General features: G+C 34.9%; 1 protein-coding gene across 3 annotated transcripts in view; it reads left to right on the top strand.

Moving 5' to 3' along the window:
- Qser1 (glutamine and serine rich 1) overlaps positions 1 to 19,920 on the top strand; it is an 81,139-nt gene that overhangs the window by 43,823 nt on the left and 17,396 nt on the right. For all 3 annotated transcript variants that reach the window (XM_071616314.1, XM_071616313.1, XM_027936706.2), the window contains exons 5-6: positions 17,866 to 18,191; positions 19,410 to 19,526. In XM_071616314.1, the coding sequence (XP_071472415.1) occupies positions 17,866 to 18,191; positions 19,410 to 19,526 (443 nt within the window). The remainder of the gene's footprint in view (positions 1 to 17,865; positions 18,192 to 19,409; positions 19,527 to 19,920) is intronic.

Here is a 19,920-nt window from a genome sequence, read left to right as displayed (position 1 = left end):
CTAGCATTTGGGCCATTCTGCTCCTTAGGCTTTAAAGACTAGGGGGAGAGAACAGTGACAGATGTTTGAGACAGATTTAGGATCCAGTCAGAGTTCACTACCATATTTTATTGTTGTATCTCCTTAGTTTTCTTTAGCCTATAGCACAGTCTGCTTCCCCACCTCCCACATTATTATTGTTATTATTATTTTTGGATCCAGGGAGTGTATTCTTCCACTGAGCTACATCTCCAGCCCTTTCTATTATTTGAGATAGGATTTGGGTAACTTGCTGAGGCTGGCCTCAAACTTGTGATCCTCCTGCCTCAGTCTCCTGGGTTGCTAGGATTATAGGTGTGCACCACTGCACCCGACTCCACACTGAATTATTGAAGAATCAAGAAGAGTTTTCTTGTTCAACCCAGTGACTCATGCCTATAATCCCATCATTTCGGGAGGCTGAGGCACAAGGACTGCAAGTTTAAGGCCTTCATGGGCCACTTAGCAAGACCCTGTCTCCAAATTTAAAGATTTTTAAAAAATATTTACTTTCTAGTTATAGTTTGACACGATATCTTTATTTTATTTATTTATTTTTATGTGGTGCTGAGGATCAAACCCAGGGCCTTGCACATGCTAGACAAGTGCTCTACCGCTAAGCCACAATCCCAGCCTTTAGAGAATTTTTTTAAAGGGCTGGGGTTGTAGCTCAAAGGCATTAAGCTCCTGGGTTCAAGTAACACCCCCTAGCCCCACGCAAATATACTACACATACACAAGAAGAGTTTTCCTAAAGAATGTCTCATATTCTACATTTCTCTGATTATTTCCTCCTGTCATTTAACATTTTCCTTTGTCTTCTGAATTTCCTATAACTGAGAATTGGATATAGAAGTTTGGGTTTAGGATAAATGCTTCTGGCAACAACATTGGTAGTAATATTGTACCCTTCATATGTTAGTATCTGAGGTATATCATGTCAGGTTGGCGACATTCAATTTCTACTTAAGGTATTTACTGTCAGGTCTCTCTGTTGTGAAATATATTGTTTTCTTAGTATTCAATAGGAAGCAGTAGGGAATATGGGCAATTTTTGTCACTTTTTAGGTGTCTTGTTTCCCAATAATCTCTCATCCATTATTTTTTAAAATTAGTATTTGTTTTGTTAAATTAATTAGCTTCCCCCAACACTATTGCTGCGTATTGAACCCATGTCCTAATGCCTGATAGGCAAGTGCTACAGCTACAAGCACTAGTTGTAGTATTTTTTATACCTTTATTTTTATTTATTTATTTTTATGTGGTGCTGAGTATCAAAACCAATGCCTCACACATGCTAGGCAAGCACTCTTCCACTGAGCCACAATCCCAGCCCCTAGTTTTAGTGTTTTTTTTTTTTTTTTTTTTTTTTTAATATCTTTAGTTGTGATGGACACAATACCTTTATTTATTTATTTATTTATTTTTATGTGGTGCTGAGAATTGAGCCCAGTCCCTCATAAGTGTAAAACAAGCACACCACCACTGAACTAAACCTCAGCCCCAGTTTTAGTATTCTTAATAAGAGCTAATCTCCCCACCCCTTTTCTCTTATTTTTACATTTTACAAATATCACCATGGATACTGTATTTTTAAGTTTCCATACTATAAAATTTATGTACAATTCTGTGCATTTTGATAAACACATAGTTTTATAACAGTCAACCCCCAACTTTTCTTATGTTGTGCCTTTTTAATCACTCCTACCCCCATCCTCAGACATTCATTGATTTATTCTTTCTCCATATTGTTTTCTCATATAAATGGAATCATACAATATATAGTCTTTATAATGTGGTTTCTTTGACATAACATAAAGCAGGTATTTGAGGTTCATGTGGTAGGCAATCACTCTACCACTAAGCAACACTCCTCAGTCTTTTTTATTTTTTATTTTTAGACAGGGTCTTGCAAGGTTGCTGAGGCTAGTAGCTTCAAACTACTTCAGTCTCCTGAGTCACTGGGATTACAGGTGTGAAGCAGCACACCCAGCTGGTCTTTTTATTCTTATTTTGAGTTTTGAGAATTCTTTATATGTTTTGGAGTCTGGCTCATTTCTAGTTCTCTGTGATTTGTCCAGTACTGGGGATTGAACCCAGGGGTGTTCTACCACCAAAGTACATCCCCAGCCCTTTCTATATTATTTTGACACTACGTTGCTTAGGCTGACACCAAACTTGGAATCCTCCTGCCTCAGCCTCCTGAGTCACTGATATTACAGGTGCGTGCCATCATACTTGGCATTGTTAGCAAAAGTTTCAAGTTATGATAAGCTCTAGTTTAACAATTTTTCTTTTTATAATTATGCTTTTTTTGTATCATAAGAAGCCCATGGTCACAAATTTTTTTTCCTACAAGTTTAGTATTTTATATTTCAACAGGAAAATTTCATAGATTTTAGCTGTTAGTGCCTGTAGCAAAGGATAGGTTAACAAGAGAAAAACAAACTTATTAACAATTATACCTCATGTTTGTTCCCAAAAAAAGCCTAGAGAAATCATTTCTGGAGGCGGTCCAAGGAATTCCCAGAAAGGAGGACCTGAACTCAGGATGAGTGAGATTCTTGACAGTGCAGAAAATAATTTAAGAACGTGTCAGAGGCACAGACAAGAGATGATTTAGAAAACCACAGATGCTTTCAAGGATGAATGTGCACTATCTCTGGATTAAGAAACAACTCTTTGGTCTGGGTGTTAATATTTACTGAGGGACAGTAGTTAGGGACTGGACAGGTGGAGTCAGGGAGGAGTTAAGCAATTTTAAGCCAGTTTTTCTAGAGCTTGCACATTGCCCTCTTATCTTGCTACTTTGTGCAGGCGAGGATGTGTGCTGGATTGCTTACAGGTTGCTTATTTGGCATTCCAACGGTTCAGGCGTATAGGCTTCATTCCAGTGGTTCTTGGGTGCTTCCCTTTCTCTGTATCCCCAAATTCCTATCTCAAAATGAGCAAATCTCTAGAATGGATCTCAAAAGAAAGCATTTAAACACAGGTTAAGTATCATCTTTCTCTGAATCAGTATGGAGAAAGGCCATATTAAAAAGAGATGGTCAGAAAAGCCCCTTTTAAACAAGTTTCTTATTTGTGAGGCTTTTTCTGCGGTGTGTATGTATTGCTAGGGATTGAACCCAGGACCTTGTGCATGCAAGGCAAGCACTCTACCAGCTAAGCTATATCCCTAGCCCTTGTTCTGCAGGTTTGAGTTTGTGCCTTTTCCATTGATTAAATATATCTGGTAACTTTGTCATCCTTTTTTTTTTTTCCTGGTACAGAGAAGGATACTTCCTTTCCATTTTGATACATAAATTTCTCATCAAAATATTTACTTTTCAGAATTTCTTTGGTCTCTAGTTTCTCAAAATAATTTATATGCCTATTCTGGTCTCCTAAAGTCATATTTTGAGGTGATTTGTTTTGAATCTTATTAATGTTTAGGTCTGTGATTCATTTTGATTTGGTATTGGACATGGCCTGAGATGTGGGTTGAAGTTAACCTATTTCATACTTGGAAGTTCAAGTTTTCCTGAACCACTTATTGAAAAAACTGTTCTTTCTCCACTAATGACCTCTTTTTGCTTTTCATTGCTGCCATGTGGCCAGGTACAGTGCCATGCCTATAATTCCAGTACCCAGGAGGCTGAGGCAGAAGTATCCCAATTTCTAGGCCACCTTGGGCAATTTAACAAGACTCTGTCTTAAAAAGAAAAAAAGAAAGAAAGGGCTGGGGGTGTGGCCCATTGTTAAATCGAGAATTTTCCTGGCATGTATGAGACCCTGGGCCCAATCTTCGATACTGCAAAAAATAAAAACACCCTAGAAACAAAACAAAAACAAAATAATTATATAACTGCTCACAGGGATTAAATTTTTAAAAAGCTTAAAATTGTTTTATATCAATCAATGAGAACAAAGTCACAGATAAGATTGTAATGCCATAAAATTAATGTGTTGATCTTTACAAAAGAAATACATCTTTAAGCTATATAACAATCTAAATAAAAACTTGCCTGCTGGATTATGATTTCATTGAATCTGCAGCAATTTGAATTTTTTTTTGCTGGGGTCAGGGACTAGGGATTGAACCCAGGGGTGATTTATACCAAACTACATCCCCAGTTCTTTTTATTTTGAGACTGAGTTTTGCTGAGTTGTTGAGGCTGGCCTCAAAGTTGGAATTCTGTCTCAGCCTCCCAGAATTTTCAAATTCCAATTATTTACTGTAGATTATAAATAAACCATTGGTAGATTATAAAAAATACAGTTGAGTTTTGCATATTGATCTTAATTCATGTGGATTTGTACAACTCGTTATTCTAGGATTTTTTTTTCTTTCTCTTTTTTCTTTTTGTAGATTCTATAGGATTTTGTCTCCAGATAATGATGATATCTGTAAATAAGAAAGTCACTCCCCTCCCCTTTCCTCTCCTTTTCCCTCCCCTTTCCTCTCCTTTTCCCTCCCTCTTCCTCTCTCTCTTTCTCCTTTTTGCTGTGTGGAACCTAGGGCCTTCTGTGTGCTTGGCAGGCAATACTGGCTCCTGCTGACAGTTTTTATAATTCATAGAGGTTGAGTTTTTTCAAGTGCCTTTCCTTCATCTGTTGAGATGGTCTTATTTTCTTATTTAGTCTGTCTCTATAGTTAATTACACTGATCAGTTTTTAAATATATTCTCAGACTTGTATTCTCTAGATAAACTCCACTGGTTATGATATGTCATCTAATGAGTGTATAATACATTCCACTATTGCCATGTATATAAAAATAAATAAATAAATAAATATTTTTCAGTTGTAGTTGGACACAATACATTCATTCATTCATTCTTACACCGTGCTGAGGATCAAGCTCAGGGCCTCGAATGTGTTAGGTGAGTGCTCTACCACTGAGCCACAGCCACAGCCCTCCCCCCATATATCATCTTTTAAAAAACATTGATGGGCTGGGGATGTGGCTCAAGCGGTAGTGCGCTCGCCTGGCATGCGTGCTGCCCGGGTTCGATCCTCAGCACCACATACAAAGATGTTGTATCCGCCAAAAACTGAAAAATAAATATTGAAATTCTCATTCATTCTCTCTCTCTTAAAAAAAAAAAAATAACGTTGATGGATGCAACTTTCTAATATTTTTGGAGGATTTTTCTTATCTGTGTTCATGACAGTTATCTGTAATTTTCTTTTCTAATGCCCATTTCTGTTTTGGTATCAAGTTATTGCTGGCCTCACAAATGGGTGGGGAGTTTCCCTGTCTTTCCTATTTTGTACAAGAGATTGGGGTGGGTGGTACTATTTCTTCCACATATGTTTGGTCAATTTTGCCAATGAAACCATCTGGACCTGGAGTTTTCTTTATCAGAAAAAAAGTTTATGAATTCAGTTCTTTCATTAATAGAAGTGTTCATTTTGTCTATTTCTTCTTGACTGTAGTTTTGGTAGTTTGTATCATTCAAGGAACTGGTTCATTTTATCAATTTATCCAATTTACGGATATAGAGTTGTTGCTGGTGGCATTTCTGCCATTATCTTTGTAGTGTCTGTAGCTTTGTAGTGATTCTCCATCTTTCATTCCTGATGTTAGTAATCTGCATCTTCTCTCATTTTGTCTTGGTCAGTGTGCACAAAATTTTATGGATTTTATTGATCACTTCCAAAGATCAGCTTTAATTTCACCAACATTTCTCCTTTGTTGACAATTTCATTGATTTCTGCTGTTTTCATTATTTCTTCTGTTTGGTTTAGTTTATTTTGCTCTTTTCTAGTATTTTTCTTTTTGGTATTTCTTTGCTACAGTAAGCATTGTTTTAGGTACCTCTCACCAGTTTGGATATGTTGTATGTTTATTTTCTTTAGTTCAGAATTTGAAATTTTTCCTTTAATGCTGCTTTTTCAATTCATAAGCTCTTTAGATTAGATTGTTTAAATTTCAAATATGTGAGGATTTTCTGGATGCCTTTCCTTCATTGATTTCTGGTTAAATTCCATTAAGATCAGAGAATATACATTGTGAGATTGCAATGCATTTAAATATGTTTGCGTTGTAGCCCAGAATATGGTTGATTTGGTGAGTGTTCTCCATATACATTAAAAGAGTATGTATTTTGTTATTGAATAGATTATTCTATAAGTGTCCATTAGATTAAGTTGGTTGTTAGTGTTGTTCACTTTGCTGATTATCTATTTTTAATAACTGAGATAGTGTTGTAATCACCAAGTACGTTTGTGGATTTGTCTTTTACTTTCAGTTATTTTCTATATTTTGAGCTGCCTTTAGATGTATACACATTTAAGATTAATTCTTGCTTGGTAATAATTCTTATTCTGAAGTCTACTTTTTTCTTTCTTTCTTTTTTTTTTTTGGTACTAGGGATTGAACACAGGGGCACTCAGGAAAAGCTCCTCTGGGTTTAATTTCCAGTACTCCCTTACTCAACCAAAAATATAAACAATTGTTATTCAATTTCGTCAGTTGCTTTTTTCCTTTGGCTCCTCAGATTGAATCCAGTGGCACTTAACCACTGAGCCACATCCCAAACCCTCCCCTCTTTTTTTCCTTTTTCTTTTTGAAACAGGGTATTGCTAAATTGCTTAGGGCCTCACTTAGTTGCTGACACTGGCCTTGAACTAGTGATCTTCTTACCTCAGCCTTCCAGTCTCTGGGATTACAGCCCTGTGCTATTACACCAGTTTGTCGGTTGCTTTTTTTTTTTTTTTTTTTTTGGTACTAGGGATTGAACTCAGGGGCATTCAACCGCTGAGCCACATATCCAGCCATATTTTGTATTTTATTTAGAGACAGAGTCTCACTGAGTTGCTTAGCACCTTGCTTTTTCAGAGGCTGGCTTTGAACCCATGGTCCTCCTGCCTCAGCCTCCTCAGCCACTGGAATTGCACCAGTGTGTGCCACCACACCCAGCCTGTCACTTTTTGGAGCTTTTCTGATTTTTTTTTTTTTTTTTTTTTTTTTGAGAGAGGGAGAGAGCGAGAGAGAATTTTTTTTTAATATTTATTTTTTAGTTCTTGGCGGACACAACATCTTTGTTTGTATGTGGTGCTCAGGATCGAACCCGGGCCGCACACATGCCAGGCGAGCGCACTACCGCTTGAGCCACATCCCCAGCCCTGGAGCTTTTCTGATAAATGCTTTTCCCCTGTCATTAATCTGTACTGTGATGTTATTACTTGGTTTCCTAATACAAAATCTTTCTAAACTTTTTCTGTCATGAACTGTGCTTGGTCATGATGAGTTATTTTAATCCATTACAAGATTTACCTTGTTAATATTTTATCCTTAGGCTCATAAATGGATTAGTTTATAGTGGTTTATTTTGTTTTGTGTGTTTCAGTCTTAATTTTGTTTATTTTTGTAGTCAAGATTAAATCAGTCTTCCAGATTAAAATGGCAAAGTTTTCATGTTTGTCTAAGCTTTGAAAAAAAGTTTACCCTATATAATAGGAATTTGGTAGAACTTGAATATATCTGGCTATCTTTCCCCCTTTTCCGCCCCTTGATGTAGCTTGATCTATCTGGCTAAATTTAAGAAAAGTATAATTTCTAGGAAAATTGTTTCTTTCATTTAATTTTTAAAAATTTGTTGTTATAAACTTGTACACAGGTTTTTAGTCTTTTTTTCTACTTCTGTAGTTATGTGTGCTGTTTTATTCCTAATATTTTTTTTGCATCTTTTTCCTTATTAGCTTGTGAAAAGTTTTTGCCTGTTAAGTGATGTTTTTCAAAAAACCATACTTTCCTGTTTCACTTTACATACTTTTTCTTAATTTCTGCCTTCATGTTAATCCTTTCCCCCATCTTCCCTATGTTTAATTTAATATTCTCTTTCTAGCTTCTTCACTTTAATGCTTAGTTTATTTTTACATGTTCTATCTATTAAATGGCATAGTAAGCTTTTAGTGTTCTTTATACTATGCTCAGGACATATCCCATTTGTTCAATTTATGGTATTCTCATTGTCTTTCTTAAGCAATTTGTCATTTCAGTTTTGTTTTTTTTTAATTTTTAGGTGTTCTACTTAGTTGTATGTTGCAGAGAATGCATTTCAATTCATTGTACACAAGTGGAGTACAGCATTTCAAGTCTCTGGTTTTACGTGGTGTAGAGACTTACCATTCGTGCAATCCTACATGTACCTAGGGTAATGATGTCCATCTCATTCCACCATCTTTCCTATCCTTATAAACCCTTCCTTTCCCTCCCCATTGCCCAATCCAGAGTTCTTCCATTCTTCACATTCTCCCCACCTAATCATAGATCAGCATCCACTAATCAGAGAAAACATTCAGCCTTTAGTTTTTTAGGATTGGCTTACTTCGTTTAGCATAAAATTCTCCAACTCCATCCATTTACCTGCAAATGCCATAATTTTATTCTCTTTTAATACTGAGTAATATTCCATTGTGTGTATACAACACAGTTTCCTTATCCATTCATCTATTGATGGGCATTTAGGTTGGTTCCACAGTTTAGCTATTGTGAATTCAGCTGCTATGAACATTAGTGTGGCTATGTCACTATAGTATGCTGTTTTTAAGTCCTTTGGGTATATAAAACAAGGAGTGGGATAGCTGGGTCAAATGCCAGTTCCATTCCAAGTTTTCTGAGGAATCTCCACTGCTTTCCAAAGTGGGTTGCACCAATTTGGAGTCCACCAGCAATGTATGAGTGTACCTTTTCCCCTACATCCTCTCCAACACTTATTATTGCTTGTATTATGGATAACTGCCATTCTGACTGAGGTGAGATGGAATCTTAGAGTAGTTTTGACTTGCATTTCTCTAATTACTAATGATGTTGAACACTTTTTTTTCATATATTTTTTGATCACTTGTATATCTTCTTCAGAGAAGTGTCTGTTCAGTTCTCATTTTAGTTTTGATTTCCTTTTTAACCCAGGAGTTGTGAGAAATGGGCAGGTGTTCTCCTCTGTTAAAAGTAGTTTGTTATTTTAAAAAATTAATTCACATTTTGTTTAGGGAATATGTCCATGTTTAGAAGTTGATCAAAATTTTGTTAGTGGGTTGTTAAATGTTTAATTTTGATAAATTCTTCTCAAGTACTAAGTATAGATAACATTGTTCAAATTCTTTATGTCTTTTTAAATTTTTAAGCATAATAAATGACATGCAGTTATATAAGAAAATGTATGTATATTACTATTGGGGTGGGGGGTGCTGGGGATTGAACTCAGGAGCGCTCAACCACTGAGCCACATATCAAGCCCTATTTTGTATTTTATTTAGAGACAGGGCCTTACTGGGTTGCTTAGCACCTCACTTTTCCTGAGGCTGGCTTTGAACTTGTGATCCTCCTGCCTCAGCCTCCCCCACCACTGGGATTACAGGCATGCACCATTGTGCCCAGCTATACATGTATTATATTTTGGAGGAGGATAACATGTCTGGGATTTGCATTTTACAGACACACAGTGATAGATAAAACAAGTATATCAAAAACGTTTGTGGTAGAGCTGGGGTTGTGGCTCAGTGGTAGAGCGCTTGCCTATCATATGTCTTGGGTTCCATTCTCAGCACTGCATACAAATAAATAAAATAAAGGTCATCAACAACTAAAAAAAAAAATTTTTTTTAAGTTTGTGGTGGATACACAGCTGTAATCCCAGCAACTTGGGAGTGAGGAAGGATGAGCACAAGTTCAAGGCCAGCCTCATCAATTTAGCAAGACCCTGTCTCAAAGATAAAATAGTACTGGGGATGTACTCAGTGGCAAGGCTCTCCTTCATTCAGTCCCCTATACCAACCTCCTATCCTCCAAAAAAAAAACCCTAAGAAACAAAATGTTTATGCTTGTTAAGGTTGAGTTATGTAGTACATGAAGATTTGTATTCTCTACTTTGTGTATGTTTAAAATTTTATAATAATAAAAAGATTTTTAAAATCCTCTCTATCCTTATTTATTTTTAGATTGCTTGATCTGTTGATTCCTGAGAAAGGTGTGTTAAAGTTTCCCACTATGTTTTATTGTTTTTCTAATACTGTTTACTTGTTATGTTTTAAACTCATAAGTAGGTGCATAAAATTTTGCTACAGTTAAATTTCTTATTAACATAATAAAAATATTCTTTTACTCATTTAATGATTTCTAACATTGCCATACTAAAAATACCATTGTTCACATTTTTCAGTGTTTTTCCATATCTGTGTTTTCTTTCAAAACATGTTTTTCTTGTGAAATGTAACTCACATATGGAAATATAACAAAGTTAAAAGTATACAAAAGAATTTCCATAAATTTGAAAATTGCAGACATTATTCAAGTCATATTCTCTGACCACCATGCAGTAATTTCATATATTTGCAAAAGAAAAAAAGAAAGAAATATCCACCCTTCTAAATCTTGGCTTAAAAAGGAAGCCAAAACCAAAGTGACATATTGCTTGGAATGGAGGGTGGAGCATTGAAATTAATGGGATGTGGCCAGAATGAGGAACAAAGAAGAAAATTTGTGGCATTAAATTCCATTAATTGGAAAGCAAGAAAATACAAAAATAAATTGAGTTTTAATACCCACTCATAACCCTTAGAGCTAACCACTAATCACTAATTGATTTGGATGATATTCCGCTTTTCTTTCTCTTTTTTTGGGGAGGTGGGGTGGGGCGGGGACAGTATTGGATATTGAACTCAAGGCCTTGAACATTGAGGCAAGAGCGCTACTGCTTTTTTATTTTGAGACAGGGTTTCACCAAGTTGCCCAAAACTGGCCTCAAATTTGGATCCTCCTGCCTCAGTTTATTTTGTAGCTGGAATTACAGGTAGCTGGAATTACAGGCTTGTGCCATAATGCCCAGCATTCCCTAGCTTTTTTTTTTTATATATAAATTTCCCACTTTAGTATGCATCGCTATACACTATACTTCTGTTTAGTGTGTTTTAAAACTCATTATAAAGGACATTGTACAATATCAATAAATTTCCCTCAACTAATTTAGAAGTTACACTTTTTTTTTTTGGCTTAACGTGTGTGTGTGTGTGTGTGTGTGTGTGTGTGTGTGTGTATGTGTTGGGAATTAAACCCAGTACCTCACACATACTAATAAAAGTATGCACTTTACCACTGAGCTGTATTCCCAACCCTGTTTAACTTTTTAAAATAATATTTTAATTAATTTTTTATTCATTACAGACATTCACACACAGAAATACTAGGTCATGGACGAAGTAATGAAAACTAACGAAATAATGAGAAGTAATTAAGATGGGTACTGTTCTTGAGTCTCAGTCTCTTCAATTGCTTAAAATTCTTCCAGTCACATTCTTTTATACAGCATCCAGTTGTAGGCCTTGCACTGTATGACAACCTAAATTCTCCATGACTACACTGACTTTTTTTTAGCTTTGGATCTATGCTTTCTTATTTTTACTTTTTTTATTAGAGCATTATAATATATAGTGGGTTCATTTTAACAAAGTCATACATGCATGGAATTTTATTTCAGTCACCATTCCCTCCACTCTCTCTCCCCTCTTCCCTCCCCCTATTCTCCTTTCTCTACTCGATTGCTCTTCCTTGCCCAGCTACTTATTTATTTTTAATTGGTATTTTCCACATACATAAAGGTGAAATTCCCTGTGGCACATTTATATATGCATGTAATGTGATTTTGTTAAATTCCATTCCATATTTTATTCTTTCCCATCCTTTCAGCAATGCTGTTTTATTTTATTTTTTATTCTTTTTTGTTACACAGAACAGCAGTATACACCCTGTCATAAATACAAAAGCATGGAACAAACCCACTCCGATTCAGTCCCTAGCACTCCCCACTTACCACTCGCCACATTGACTTACATTCACCACCAGTCAGTTTACATGCTTCCCACCAATTAAAGGAAACGTGAAACTCTGTTTCTGGGGTTTCAGAAATTTCAGTACATAATCAGCTGGCTTCATTGCTTTGTGCTCTAAATGAGGCAGAAGAACATCATAGTGGAAGAGTGTGCTGGAGAAATGCAGCTCAGGATATAGCACCAGGAAGCAGAGAGAGACCTGCTTAATTTTTTATAATGGAAAATTTTAAACATAAAAGTAGAGAAATTAGCATGATGAAATAAACTCATGTATCACTTGGTTTCAGTAACTATCCATAGAGGGAGAGGGTATAGCCCATGGTTCATGCATGAGGCTCTGCATTCAATTCCTAGCACTTTGGAGAAACAAAACCAAAGTGTCAATACATGATCAGTCTTCTTTCACTTGTTTCATTCTTTCCCACCCTTTTGATTGTTTGGGTGAAGTATTTCTGTTCTTTTCCTGGTTACAATATGCATTTTCAGCTTCTCAAAATCTGTCAGTATCTTCTTAGGCAATACTGTCTTTTGAACATTGACAAGCTCATTTACTCTCCTTCTATCTTAAATATTACTGTTACTACATATTTATACTCAAGGCATCATTAATAGTGTTTTAAATAGCACTTGTTGAGATTTACCTATGTATTTAGCACTTTACCCTTCATTCCTTCTTATACCTTTTATCTTTTGGGGGGTCATATATCCTCTTTTTGCATCTGGCTAAAGCATGTTGTTTATAATTTATTTCTCTCGGGGTCTGCTAATAGCTATCTCTGTTGATAGCTATGGGATTTGTTTTGCCATGTGACTTAGAAAGTATTTCCCAGGACTGGATATATAGCTTGGGGATAGAATACTTGCCTAGTGTGCATAAGGACCTTGGTTCAATCCCTAGCACTGCAGAAAAAAGAAAAGAAAAAAAAAGCGGGAAGGGGGGGATATTTGTAGAATGCATTGTCATTGCTATTTTTAAAAAATCCCTTTTATTCTTTATTTATATGAACACAGTTTCTCAATTATTTTTCAATAAAAATGGACAAAAATAAAATATTGTAAAACCTGTCATAGTAAGTACTGTTTATTCATGGATCCATGCACAAATAATCTTTAAATGCTATATCCACCCAACAGAACATTCTTTTTCATTAAAATTTGAAATACTATTTTTGGATTCACAATTATTGTAATGTGAGAAATGTCTAATATTTAGAACCTGTCACAAGTCAGTGTTCATTTATATACCGATTTTTGTGGTAGAAAGTATTATAGTATAATTATAGTTTTACAGATACATTACATTTGGATAAAATTCTATAATATGGACTTCTAATATCAGATAAACTTATTCATCTATACTTTCTCAACTGGACTTTTCCCTTAACTGGTTTAGGGATAGATTTAATTGGGTAAGAGAACAGGTTGGCTAGCTGATAACAAAAATCAGGGCTTTACTTAAGCTGAGAAGTATTTTAGAATGTGTTTCTGAGGTCTGCTTTAATTCTCTCTCAGTTCTCTATCACTCTAGGCAAGTAGAATTCACATTTTTAAAAGAAACAACTTTTACAATTTAACCTATGATCAAATGCCCCTGCTGCATAGGTTAGTATAAGTGATAGGCTCACTGGCTTTTGTGTCTTTAGTACTGTTTTTGTTTATATTATCATTATCTTATTTCATTAGTATTATTCAGAATTACCACTGGAATGCTACATTATATTTGTTCCTCAGCCTAGGATTTGTCTATCAGGTCTGGCCCTCAAAGTTTTTTCATCAGTTGTATTGAATTATAATTTACTTGCCATAACATCTACCTATTTAAAATATACTAAATGGCTTCATAGAATTGTGTAACCATCACCACAGTCTAATTTTAGAACATTTTCATCATTTCCCCCCAAATGCCTGTATTCCCTGTACTCATTAGCAGTCAATCCCAACACCTTATCAAGCCGTAGGCAACCACTAATCTATTTTCATTTTTTATAGATTTAACTATTTTGGACATTTCAAATAAAATCATATAATAGGTGACATTCTCTGGATAGCTTCCTTAATTTAGCATGTTTTCAGCATTTATCCATGATGTACCTACCATGTATCAGTACCTGATTATCCATTCATCATTTAATGATCATTTGGGGTCCCCCCCAATTTTGGCTATTTTGAATACCACTGCTATGAACAGTCATGTACAAGATTTTGTGTTTGTTTTGCATTGCTAGGAATGGAATCCAGGGCCTCACACTTGCAGGGTAAGCATTCTACCACTGAGCTACATTCCCAGTTCCATGTACAAATTTGTTTTTTCCCCCATGTACAAGTTTTTGTGTGTGTGTTTATTTTTATTTTTCTACATGTCCAGAAGTGAAATTCTTCAGTCATATCATATGTCCATGTGTAATGGAGGAATGGCTGTACTTGATACCCAAAGAGCCTGTACTATTTTACATTCCCATTTACATTGTATGAGGGCTGCAATTACTCCACATTCTTGCTGATACTTGTCATGTGTATTACTAACTAAAGCCATCCTATAGGTGTAAAAGTTGTATCTCATTTTGATTTGCATTTACCTAATGACTCCTTGAGTGGCCTTTCATATGCTTTTTTTTATTTTGGTGGAGAGAGGGCAGGCACCAGGGATTGAACTCCGGGGCACTCAACTACTGAGCCACATCCCCAGCCCAGTTTTGTATTTTATTTAGAGACAGGGTCTCACTGAGTTGCTTAGCACCTCGCCATTGCTGAGGCTGGCTTTGAATTCGCCATCCTCCCATCTCAGCCTCCAGAGCCGCTGGGATTACAGGCATGCGCCACTGCCCCTGGCTGGTTATTTTTAATATCTTCTTGGGACAATGTCTATTCAGATCCTTTGCCCATTTTTTAAATTATTTGTCTTTTCATTATTGAGGTGTATGAGTTATGTTAGTATTCTGGATATAAATCTTTGATAAGTATATTATTACTATTTATGATTGTTTTCCATTCTGTAGGTTATCTTTTCACTTTCTTGATGGTATTAGTTTTACATTTGGATGAAGTTTGTTTTGCTTTCTTTGGTCACATATGCTCTTGGTGGCATTTCTAAAACTTTATCTCAAGGGCACCCATGGTGACACACACCTGTAATCCCAGTGATTTAGAGGCTGAGGTAGGACAATCACAAGTTCAAGTCTAGCCTAAACATTTCAGTAAGGCCGTAAACAACTTAGTGAGACTCTGTTTCAAAAACAAAAACAGATTTACACCTGTTTCCTTTAAGAATTTAATTATTTTAGCTTCTAGGGGGCTGGGATTGTGGCTCAGTGGTAGATTGCTTGCCTAATACCTATGAGGCACTGAGTTCCATCCCCAGCACCACATACATACATACATACATAAATGGATTGTGTCCATTTATAACTAAAATTTTTTTAAAAAAAAAATTTAGCTTCTATATCTAAATCTATATGGTATGAGTGGAGGTCCAACTTTGTTCTTTTGTGGCTGTCCAGGCGTCTAAGCACCATTTGTTGAAAAGATTGTTCTTTCCCTACTTAATGGTTTTAGTACTTTTGTTGAAAATTTTTGTAAATACAGGAGTCCAGAAGGTCTTTCTGCTCCACTACTTTATGACTATATTTGACTATGACTATATTTGTGTATGTTAATATCATGCTGCCTTGATTATTGTAGTTTTATAGTACATTTTAAAATTGGAAGTGAGTCTTCCAAATTTGCTCTTCTACTATTCTGGGTTTTTCAGCTATCTGGGTCTCTTTCATTTCCATGAATTTTAGAATCAGTGTGCCAATTTATGGGGAAAAAATACAGTTAGAATTTTTATAGGGGTTGAGTTGAATCTGTACATCAATTTGAGGGGTATTGCCATCTTAACAACGTTAAGTTTTCCTTTTTTTAATGTGTATATATATATATATATATATTTTTTTTTAGTTGTAGTTGGACTCAATATCTTTATTTATTTTCATGTGGTGCCAAGGATCGAACCCAGGGCCTCGCACATGCTAGGCAAGCGCTCTACCACCGAGCCACAACCCCAGCCCCAATGTTAAGTTTTCTAATCCACGAACATGGGGTATTTTCCTAATTATATGGTTGGACCTTTAAAATTTTCTTTGAACACTGTTTTGGAGTTTTCTGATCCATGAACATGGGATATTTTCCTAATTATATGGTTGGACCTTTAAAATTTTCTTCCAACACTGTTTTTTAGTTTTTACAGTGTAAGCTTTGCACTTCTTTAAATTTATTCCTAAATATTTTGTTTCAGTACTGTTGTAAATTATGTTTCTATTTTCATTTTGGGATTTTTCATTTTAAGTATTATGTATTTTAAGTATTAAGTATTATAGAAATACATTTGATTGTTAAATATATTGGTCTTGTTCCCTGCAGTCTTGCTGAACTCATTTACTAGTTCTGTCTTAGTAAATTCCTTAGAATTTTCTATATATACAAGATCTGTCATCAACAAATGGAGGTAGTTTTTTTTCTTTAAATATCTTTCTTAGGAGAAAGCATCCAGGTTTCAACATTAAGTATGGTGATAGTGAGTTTTCTCTAGATATCTTCTATCATTTGGGTAAATTCTCTTCTGTTTTTAGGTTTGTTTCTTTGTTTGTTTTATCATGAAAGGGTATTAAATTTTGTCAAATGTGTTATTTCATGTGTTGAGATGATCCTTTGGTTTAGTTCTTTGTTCTGTTAACATAGTATATTGTGTTGATTGACTTCCCCCTCTTTTGTGGTACTAGGATTGAACCCAGGGGCACTCTACCACTGAGCCACATATGGTAGTAGAGTGCCACTGGGTTCAACTCTATTTTTTATTTCAAGGAAGAGACTCACCAAGCTTTAGAGGCTAGCCTCGAACTTGGGATCCTCCTACCTTAGTGTCTAGAGTCACCGAAAGGGGGCAGCATTGATTTGAAAATATTAAGCTAACCTATATTCCTAAGATAAACCCCACTTGGTCATGACTGTGTGATTCTTTTTTTTGTTTTGTTTTTCCTTTTTTGGTTCTAGGCATTGAAACCATGGCCTCATGCCTGCTAACCATGCACTTAACCACTATGTCCACTATGTCTTTTTATATATTAGCAAATTTGCTTGTATTTTGTTCAGGATTTTTGTGCTTATGTTGTGGTCTGTAGTTTTCTCATGTTTTTGTATTAGAATAATAATGGCCTTATAAAATGAGTTGGGAATTGTTTCCTCCTATTTTTTGGAGTTTGTAAAGGATTGGTGTTAATTCTCTGTTGATAGAATTCATCATTAAAGCCATTTGGCTTGTTGTTTGTAGGATGCTTCTAAACTACTTTATATATATTTATTTGCTCTTCTACTATCCTGGGGGATGGATGGATATATGGATGGATATATATATATATATATATATATATATATATATATATATATATATATATATGTATATATATATAAGTCTATTTAGATTTTCCCTTTCTTCCTGAGGCCTTTTTAGTAGTTTGTATCTTCTAGGGACACATTCCTGAGGCCTTTTTAGTAGTTTGTATCTTCTAGGGACACATTTCATCTAGGTTATTTGATTTGTTGACATATTTCTTTATACCTTCCCTCCATTTGTTTCTAGTGTTGTTTTATAGTATTTGGGGGATATTTTCCTCTCCCACATCTAATTGGCCTTTCATTTTCTACGACTTCTTTATAGATTTAGTTGCCTGACCTTTCCCTATATCACTTTTATGTGATTATTCTTTTAATATGTCTTTGTTCTACCTAAAGTGGAGTTGGGGATAAAGATACATACTACATACATACATACGTGCAGGTTTGCATTGCAATCTTCTTGTCATCCAGATTCAGTTCTCACAACTTTAATTCTTGGAAATTGTCAGCTATTCTTAATTTCTTCCAATGGTTTTGACTGCTTCAACTATTTCATTGCAAAAATAATCACACTTTTCTTTTTAAATTGTTCAGATTTTACTCAAAACATGTAAATTTTAAATATTTGTATTACTGATTTGCATTTACTTTATTTAGTTTCAGAAGCCCTACAGGTGGCAAGTACTAGCCCATCTGCCGGTACTCCTAGTACCACTACTACCTCCAGCACTGTGGGTACAGTTAAGCAAGAATCTCTCCAATCTACTTCATCTGCAGTAAACATTCTGGAAAATATAAATTCTACAGAACCCCCAAAAGCCGTTGATCATGATGATCTTCCTTCAGAACAGTTTGCAAAAGAACAGGACACTGTTGCCATAGAAGGTTTTACAGATGAAGAAAACACAGAAAGTGGAGGAGAAGGCCAATACAGAGAGCGTGATGAATTTGTGGTAAAGATAGAAGACATAGAGACTTTTAAGGTGATGTGAACATTCACAAGTTTAAAGGTTGTAGTTCACTTACAGTGCATTTATAGCCTTCATGGTGACTTCATTAGCATTCATCTACCTTCCATTACAAGTGTTATATTTTTACAATTATTCTAAGTGTAATATCTAGTAGATGTTAGATATTTTGAAAAAGGAAATCATTGAAAATGGTTTTAACTTTATCTTGATGTGATGTGTTTCTGACCTGTCAGATTCAGTTGATGCTAGTAATTACCGTAGTTTTGAAATGTTAAGTTTTTCAAGGCTTCCAACTCAATATGTTATTAGAACTTTTTATAGAAAATGGTAATTTATATAATTTTAAAGCTTAAAGAAAAATAACAGGACTATCATGTAAAAATATAATTTAGACTTAATTTCATAACTTTAAATAAGAAAATTTTAGTCATGCTTAAGATAATACATTTTTTAATTTTTGTTAGCTTGCTTTTGCTTTTATCTTTTTTTTATTATTGGTTGTTCAAAACATTACATAGTTCTTGACATATCATATTTCACACATTTGATTCAAGTGGGTTATGAACTCCCATTTTTACCCTTATACAGATTGCAGAATCACATCGGTTACACATCCACTTTTTTACATATTGCCATACTAGTGTCTGATGTGTTCTGCTGCCTTTCCTATCCTCTACTATCCCCCCTCCCTTCCCCTCCCCTCCCCTCCCATGCTTTTATCTTTTTTTTTTCTTCTTACATTGGAGCAGAGCAGAATGGCATTAGCTAGAACAAAAACATAGCATTCAATAACTATATTCCTTCCATTCATAATCAACTACTGTAAATATTTTAGCATATTTGTTTCTGGTCTTTTGAAATATGTATATACTTTTATAACATTGCATAAATAATATATGACAATATCATTAGCAGAAGATTTTCCAACAAAAAGTTAATGTGCTACTTGTGTTAGTGAGCTCCCTATTTTTGAAAGAATTTAAGCAGAGACTGAATAACATAACCAGCTTATAAGAGTTATTGCTAGGGGCTAGGGGTACAACTTAGTGGTAGAATGCTTCCGTAGCATGCGCGAAACCCAGGATTTGATCCTAACACTGCAAGGGAAAAAAAATAATTATAACAGAAATACAGTAGTAATTAGAAATAAATGATTGAAGAGGTTTTTAATATTTCTTTCAGCTCTAAGATATTCTATAAATCTAAAATATAAATAATTTCTTACAACAGGAGGCTTTAAAAACAGGAAAAGAGCCCCCAGCTATTTGGAAAGTACAAAAAGCTTTATTACAGAAATTTGTTCCAGAAGTTCGAGATGGGCAAAGAGAATTTGCAGCCACAAATAGTGTAAGTAAAATGCTTGTTTATGTTAGCCTTCCTATATTTCAACAATGATCCAGGAGAAAATATAGAATGATTTTAGATTTAAATAAATTTTATATTAAATATTTTAAAATATTTGAACTACATAGTATATGAAACTCTGATAGTGTAATTTAAAAATAAAATCAGTAAATCCTAGCTATTTAAAATTTAATGACTGTTGCTTAACTTTTTTTTAAAATAAAGGAAAGGGATTAGTGTTAGACTAAAGGTTTCACATGGACTCGTGAGCTCTTGTATTGATTATTGTACCAAATATCCTGAGTTACCAGAAGACTGATAGAAGTTATTCTTTTGTACTTTCATAGCTGTTCAGTAGATTTGAGTAGCTAAGCATCTGTCAAATGAGATTGCTTTT

Source organism: Marmota flaviventris, chromosome 9, assembly GCF_047511675.1.
Source record: "Marmota flaviventris isolate mMarFla1 chromosome 9, mMarFla1.hap1, whole genome shotgun sequence".
In the NCBI taxonomy this organism is placed as follows: domain Eukaryota; kingdom Metazoa; phylum Chordata; class Mammalia; order Rodentia; family Sciuridae; genus Marmota; species Marmota flaviventris.
Note: the sequence above shows the minus strand (reverse complement) of the source record. Positions and strands in the feature narration are given on the sequence as shown.